General features: G+C 39.8%; 1 protein-coding gene across 1 annotated transcript; it reads left to right on the top strand.

Moving 5' to 3' along the window:
- Positions 1-214: 214 nt before the first annotated feature.
- On the top strand, positions 215-7,575 carry ftr84 (finTRIM family, member 84). Its single transcript, XM_032530166.1, has 7 exons — positions 215-924; positions 1,202-1,297; positions 1,470-1,703; positions 2,136-2,292; positions 3,626-3,682; positions 3,898-3,951; positions 4,247-7,575. Exons 1-7 carry the CDS (start codon positions 346-348, stop codon positions 4,795-4,797), a joined length of 1,728 nt encoding a protein of 575 aa, XP_032386057.1. The 5' UTR covers positions 215-345; the 3' UTR covers positions 4,798-7,575.
- Positions 7,576-7,820: the final 245 nt, after the last annotated feature.

Raw genomic sequence — 7,820 nt, 5'->3', positions numbered from 1 at the left:
TACATTTTCAGTTAAACCTTAATACAAATGATGAAACATGTTGACCTTTAACTGAGATGTTTTGGATAGCCTAGATAGTTTTTATTTTGCTGACAACTTGACCTCACTGTGTGAGTTTCCATGAATGTCCTGTTTGTCAAGCTTGACGTCAGCATGTGTTTACAGTATAAACGACTTCCCTTTAAATATCACCAGAGAACAGTGTTGTCTCTTGTTTGAAAAGGAAGACAGACCTTGACTTACCATCACTTTGCAGACTTTGTCAGACTTATTTTTAACAATTTTGAGTATGACCCAGGACACAAATTGACTATTTGTCCCATATTTGTCTCATCCAACATCATCATGGCTGATTCTAATTTCCCTTTACCACCAGAAGATTACTGTTCACTGTGTGTGGAGGCATTGAGAGACCCTGCGACCATCCCCTGTGGTGACACCTACTGCCTGGAGTGCATCAAGATCTATTGGGACCAGTTTGACCACATGGGTGTGTACAGCTGCCCACAGTGCCGCGCAACCTTCACACCACGGCCCATGCTGAGACGCAATCTGCCAGACGTGAAACACGAGCTACGGCATCAGGAAGCCAGGAAAGAGCTCACTCCGTTCCCTTACATGCACCGTGAATCCTTTTGCGATTTCTGCATAGGCCATCGCAAAAAGGCCATTAAGTCATGCCTCATGTGCCTGGCCTCCTACTGCGAAACGCACGTCAAGCCACATTATGAGTCGTCCACCTTTAAGAGACACAAGCTGGTGGATGAGACGGGCCACCTGGACAGGAAGATCTGCCCCCAGCATGAGAAAGGCCTGGAGGTGTTCTGTCGCTCTGACCAGATGTGCATCTGTGTGTTGTGCACCGTCAGAGAGCATCGCGGCCACAACATTACTTCAGCTGAAGAAGAGCGCATTGAAAAACAAGTAAGCCTGAATTGGTTGCAAATCAATATGTGTAACTCTGCCTGACATATTGGCTTTGTATGGACTGAATAAGCTGCATTAGAGCAATTGAAAAGTGTGCAATCTGTGAATTCAATTTTTTTGTTTTATAGATTTCATGACTATGACATTATGGAGGAGAGAACAACTCTCTCCCACTGAAGCAACATCCAAAATGATTTTAAAAAATGCAGCAGATATGTCTTGTTCTTTGTGGTTGACTAAAACTTGTGTTGGCATTGTCATGTATTTCTAATAGAAAGTGCTAGTGGTCACCCAGTCTGAAGTCCAGCACATCATTCAGGAGAGGATGAAGGAGCTGCAGGAGCTCAAACACAATGTGGATGTTCTCAAAGTAAGATCAGAAAAATGGTGTCTATACATTTTAAGATGCAATGTGACATTTTCTATGATATGACCTGAGATATGCAAAAAACTACACTATGTATTGAATAAAAAAAGGCATTATCTGACGGTGGTATCACGTATCACAACCCACACTGTCCTAAAACCTCTTCTCTTTTTAGAGTGGTGCTCAGCGAGCACAGGCAGAAAGTGATAAGACATTCCACGAAATGCTGCAGGCAGTGGAGCGCTGGAAGGCTGAAATCCATCAGATGATAATGGCCAACATTCAGGCAGCGATGTCGCAGGCTGAGGGCTACGTGGACCGTCTGCAGCAGGAGATCCTGGAGCTACAGCGCAGAGATGCAGAGCTACGGCAGATCCTCGAAACAGAGGACAACATTCACTTTTTGCAGGTGCTGAAATAAATACTTCAGAGCTGCAAAAAACGTCAGCATTCATGTAATAATATGTGTGTCATGCAGTATTGCATTGATGGAATACTAAATTTACTTGATAATTGGTGTACTCTCATTGCTGTTCAGGACAGTTTTTAGTAAACTTTGTGTAATTCAACTGTGGGCAGAGAGGTTTACACATTAGACAGAGTCTGTGAGTTGCATACGCTCTTAAAGCTATATTTTCTTATACAGACAAGACAAGTCAGTTATGTTGTATCCAGCATTAAAAAATACTGCTTAGGTTAGGTCCCTCAAATACAAGATTAATGCTTTTGTCCTGCTTTCTTTGATTATAAGATGGGCAGCAATATCAGGATGAGAGTTACTCACTTTTCGGTGTGTGTTTCTAACTTGTTGATTATTGTGCTACTATTTCTGGTTGAACAGAACTTTCCGACCCTGTGCATTCCTCCTGAGGCCATGGTGCCTAAAGTGCTAATCAACCCTCAGTTCTCCTTTGGAGAGATATGCAAGACAGCCACAGAGATGAAGGAACATCTGGACGACATCTGTAAGAAGGAAATGAGCAAAATGTCCAAGACAGGTTTGTGTATAGTAGATGATTTTGACAAAATATCTTAAAGGGATATTTCACTGATTAGCATTAAGCTTTGTATCAATAGAAACCTAGTAGTAGTATTTTCAAATAACCATGCTTCCCTCCCATACGTCCCCCTGAGACTAGATTTCTCTGTATTGCGAGTCTAGAAAAAAGCTTCTGATGACGCAAAATCTGCATTTTCGCCCAGAGGCTGTGGACTGCAGGCCAGCTAGTTCCGCATGTTTTCAACCCCCTCTAGGGTGTTGGACTCTTTACCCAAAGCGAGCCAAAGCAAGTTGAGTGTCAGCCATCTTGGAGCTAAGCTTCAGCTCTCTCTTTTCAGCAGCGAACCTTTGCAACAATTATGTGCATTCAAACTACTGCACATGTGTACTACTGGGATACATATGTACAGATCGAAGAATGTGCAGGAAATTTCATTACAAACAATACTTGACACACTACGCAAGCTTCACCTGCTACGAAGACCAGCACCTCAGCCTGTGGTGGTGTGCATGAATGCAGAAACGCATTCATGCACACCACCAGGGCAGATTCATTTAGGGCAGGAGTTTGAGCTAGGTGGAAAGCTGACGCTAGACCGCCACCTGTCTGATCCATCCTACTTAGAAGTGTCCTATCATTTGACAACAAACTGGACTACATCCTACTTCAACAAAACTCCCAACGCAAGTTCAGAGACTACTGTGTTTTTGTTTGTTGTGGAAACATGGCTGAACAACAGTGTGCCAGACACTATCTAGCTACCTAGCTGGCCTTCCGAGCAAATGATTCTCTGTCGGGTAAGACTCGTGGCGGTGGGGTGTGTTGACATGAACACGGACTGGTGCAGAAATGGGGCGCTTTTATCCAATTACTGATATTGCTGATGGAGTTTATGACTGTTAAATGACGACTATTCTATATTCCATGCAACTTCACGGCTGTGTTTATACTCTGTGTTTACATCAAGCGCTAATGTTACAATTTCATTGTAGCTTGTTTTGTATGTCATTTTTTATATAATACCGTTTTTATATATTTTATATGTGCAACACCACTTGAGCCACGATGTAAATTATTTTTATTTTTTTGCTCATGTCTGTAAATGGTAGATGCGGCTTGGGAATGGACTCGTAGAGCAGCAAAGCAAGTGCATTCTCAGATCTTTTCTGGCTTTTCTCAGCCCAGAAGGCACCTATTTCTAAAAAGAAAAAAATTGCATTTCTGCTACATAAGTGACCCAATTTAAAGATATAAACATCTTTCCAATGGTGAAATATCCCTTTAAGTGGTCCAGGCTACAGGCTAACATATTGCTGTGTCATCTTCACAGTTAGTGAAACCCCTGTGTACATACTTTTGCCAAGAAATGGAGATGAACGACTCAAAGGTAAGTGTCTGTTTACTGAAATTTGTGCGTTAGATTATACACAGTATATCATTTATTTTTGGACAAAGAAAAAGGAAGATGTAGATAGGAAGTGTTTGAAAACTCTTTCATTTGGTTTATGAAATTATACAATTCACCTCAGATTTATTCAAAAAGAAATGATAGAATCAAAATTACAGTTTCACAAAATAATCATCTTTTTTATTTCCAAACAGTTCCTTCCAGAATTGTTTTTCAGGAGCCACAGTCTAGGACAGACTTCTTAAAATGTAAGTGAACTGTTTGTTATTTGATTTCTAGCACTGTCAAAACAAAGTGACTACTTTGACATACTTTTCTTGCCTTGACAACAGCAACATGCTTTTTTATTTATTATACTTAACCTCCTGAGACCCAGCCCAGTATTCTCAGGTATTTAGTTTTTAGTAAAAAATAGCCAGAGTGAGGGAAAGTGAATAAATAACTAAACTGAACTAAATTAATAGTTTATTTCTTGATCAATGAGGTGCTCCACATCTAAACATACATAATTAGGAAATGTGCATTGTGGCTGTCTTTGCTCAGACTCCTGCAAGATGTCCTTCAATCCAAACACAGTCTACAAAGAGCTGGTCCTGTCTGACGGGAACCAGAGGGTCACACGTAAGAAAACAGTCCAGTTTTACCCAGATCATCCAGAACGCTTTGAAGGCTTCTGCCAGGTGCTGTGCAAGGAGCCTCTGACTGGTTTTAGGTTTTACTGGGAGGCAGAGTGGAGCGGGGAGTTTTCCATCGGGGTGGCCTACAAGAGCATCAGTCGCAAAGGGAAGAATTCGCACAGCCTGCTGGGCTACAATGACAAGTCTTGGATTATCCTCTGCTCAGACTCAGGCTACTCTGCCTGGCACAATAAAGTAGAACGGGACCTTCCTGAAGCTCCCAAGGCCACACGAATTGGTGTGTACCTGGATTATGCAGGCAACACTGTGGCATATTACTCAATATCAAAGACCATGGAGCTTATCCACAGATTCAAAGCTAAGTTTAATGAGCCTTTGTATGCAGGTTTTGGTGTGGGCTCCTCTGTTACCCTGTGCCAGCTGAAGCAGAATCCCACGCCTGAAGATTTATTGTAAAGGGTATAGAACTCTCATTAAATGTTGTTTCAAGGCTATTAATTAGGATACAAACTTGTGTTTCATGCAAGTAAAATTTATGTTGATTTGCAGTAATACAGACTGCAAGTAACAATTCAAACCTCTACAGCTAATGACAGAAGGCCTATATTCAACGGCTGTATTCAAGAATAAGAGTGTGTGTGTGTGTGTGTAAATTTAAGAATTAAGGTTAAAGGCACTTTATAATAAAGCAACTACGTATATTGATATATATATTAATATATTGATTCCTATTTAGACAAATATTCTATTGCATTTGTAAAGTAATTTAACTGTTTAGTGACTAATTTTTTTAATGTTATGTGACTGTAGCCTTTAGGATGAATGCCTTAATGACATGGTGTAGCTATAATACAAATTCACAAATATCTGCTTATAGACAATTACATTCATTGTACAATTTCCCCACTCTATAGAGATTAAAAATAGGTGGGACAGAATCTGTCATGACAAATACACATATTTACAGAGGAAAAAGTATAAAAAACGGAGTGTGGTATTGTTACCATCAAGGATGCAACAATTGCCATTGGGAGCTGAGACACAACTGTAAACACCAGATTAATCAAAATGGTTTTAAAGCCCTTTTCTTTACGCTATTACCATTGTGTGTCCCTCTGCCCCTCCCCTGAGAACTGAGAAGCAGCAGAAAACCATCAACAAGAATTGATACAAAACTGCTGTCGTTAAGAAAAACTCTTTGTAAATTGAAAGACACAACAACAATAGACAATGTCATTGCTTTCAGCAAAGAAACACAACAACAGGCCTCCTTGTACCCCAGAGGTTAACACTTAAGGAATGTCACAGGCTGGACAGTTGCAAGGTATTGTTCCAGGCCGATGTAGCTCTACACCTGGGGAAGCATAAAGAAGGAACATCAAACTTAAGAACTGAATTAGTTCTGTGAAGAGAGAGAGTGATAGGGAGTGATCCAGGAGATTCAAAATGCTCGAGAAACCAACAAGGATCTCATCCAATATCTGGTTGAGAGGGATGAAGTCAGACAGATCTTTTCTTACCACAGGATGTAGGCATTTATGGGGAGACCAAAGAGAAGGTTTGCTGTGGATGCAATTATTGACAAAATTTTCCTCACAGTCTACATGGTGTATTGTCGGGTTACACCCATGGTGGATTTATGCCTGCATGGTTGAAAACGCAAACCTTCCTTTTTATCTTGATAATAGAGACAGAAATCAACACACATATTCTTGTTATGGACATACAGTATGTAACAGTAATGCACAGACTGTCAATCTCATTCTGTAACTGTGGAAGTCACAATTTGTTAATAAATAACAAGAAATGGCACACACAAAAACTGTAATTTAAAAAAAAAACATGATTAACAGTCTTATTTATTTTTCTTAAAATTGAGTATCAGAAGTCCACAATTTGTTAATTTGTAAGAATATTTATTCTGCAACATGCATTATGTATTTAAGAATCTGAAAATAATCTTTATAAAGCATTGTACCTCAAGGTGCAACTTATGAGAAATCCTCAAGACAGAAACATGTGTTCAGGACTGCCAGTCAACTATAATCTATCTATCTCCTTTGTGGACAGACAGGTCCCAAGTCCTCCCACACATATGCACATTCACACATGTTAAGTACAGTGGGGCTCTAAAGTGTGGGCACCCCAGGTAAAAATGTGTATTAATGTGCATAAAGAAGCCAAGAAAAGATGGAAAAATGTCCAAAAGGTATCAAATGACAGAGTTGATATTCGTATAATATGTCACAAAAAATTTGATTTTATTTCCATCATTTACACTTTCACAATAACAGAAAACAAAAAAATGGCGTCTGCAAAAGTTTGGGCACCCTGCAGAGTTTATAGCATGCACCGCCCCGTTTGGAAAGCTGAGACCTGACAGTGTCATGGATTGTTCTCAATCATTGTCTGGAAAGACCAGGTGATGTCTCACAAAGCTATAGAGAAAATAGCAAAGCGTTTTCAGATGCCAATATCCTCTGTTTGGAATATAATCAAGAAATGACAGTCATCCGGAACAGTGGAAGTTAAAGCAGGATCTGGAAGACCAAGAAAAATATCAGACAGAACAGCTCGCAGGATTGTGAGAAAAGCACGTCAAAACCCACGTTTGACTGTACAATCCATCCAGAAAGACCTGGCAGACACTGGAGTCGTGGTACACCATTTCATTTAAAGCGATAGTTGTACAAATATCTCTTGACAAATATGTCTTCATGGAAGAGTCATCAGTAGAAAACCTCTTCTACGTCCTCACCACAAAAATCAGTGTTTGAAGTTTGCAAGTTAACAAGTCGACAAGCCTGATGCATTGTGGAAACACGTTCTGTGGTCTGATTAGGTTAAAATAGAACTTTTTGGCCAGAATGAGCAAAGGTATGTTTGGAGAAAAAAGGGCACAGAATTTAATGAAGAAGCTCTGTCTAACTGTTGGTAACTGAATGGTTCAATCATGCTTTGGGGTTGTATTGCAGCCAGTGGCACAGGGAAAATTTACAGAGTAGTAGGAAAAAAATGGAATCAATAAAGCATGAGCTTGTAAATGAGTCTGAGTATGTATTTTAATTAGTCTAAGTTCCTATTGTGATTTAGAGCTATGTCAGAGAGGTGTTGCCTTTGTCTTGCATTAAAAGAGGGGAAAAAATGAACGTATCATAACTGACTTTGGTCTTGTATAATTCTTGATCCACAGTCTGACGATGAGTAAAGCATAAAAATAACCATAAAGTGAATTGATGCCAACTTTCTTTCAGACATACAGAGTTATATACGGTACAGCGTCAAATGGGGACACAGTTAAATTTATTTCACAAAGCTACTCTTTCAGTAAATAAGATTGTAATTGTCAGTTTAAATCATTTGAATTTCAGTAAAGGTTTGTTTATCCGGGATGGAAGAGATCAGCCGGTTACTTGAGACTTAACATTTTTGCTTGCTTCCTTTAATAAATTCTCTCACCTCCCTTCCCCAAAACTGAT

Source organism: Etheostoma spectabile, chromosome 2 (genome assembly GCF_008692095.1).
Source record: "Etheostoma spectabile isolate EspeVRDwgs_2016 chromosome 2, UIUC_Espe_1.0, whole genome shotgun sequence".
NCBI lineage: Eukaryota > Metazoa > Chordata > Actinopteri > Perciformes > Percidae > Etheostoma > Etheostoma spectabile.
This window is presented reverse-complemented; position numbering and strand designations above follow the sequence as displayed.

Bases quoted from the DNA above. Each gene is read 5' to 3' on its own strand.
- ftr84 (XM_032530166.1), top strand. From the start codon at position 346: ATGGCTGATTCTAATTTCCCTTTACCACCAGAAGATTACTGTTCACTG. The intron at 2,293-3,625 runs GTTTGTGTATAG...TCATCTTCACAG, and splicing joins GAGCAAAATGTCCAAGACAG to TTAGTGAAACCCCTGTGTAC. The intron at 3,683-3,897 runs GTAAGTGTCTGT...ATTTCCAAACAG, and splicing joins TGGAGATGAACGACTCAAAG to TTCCTTCCAGAATTGTTTTT.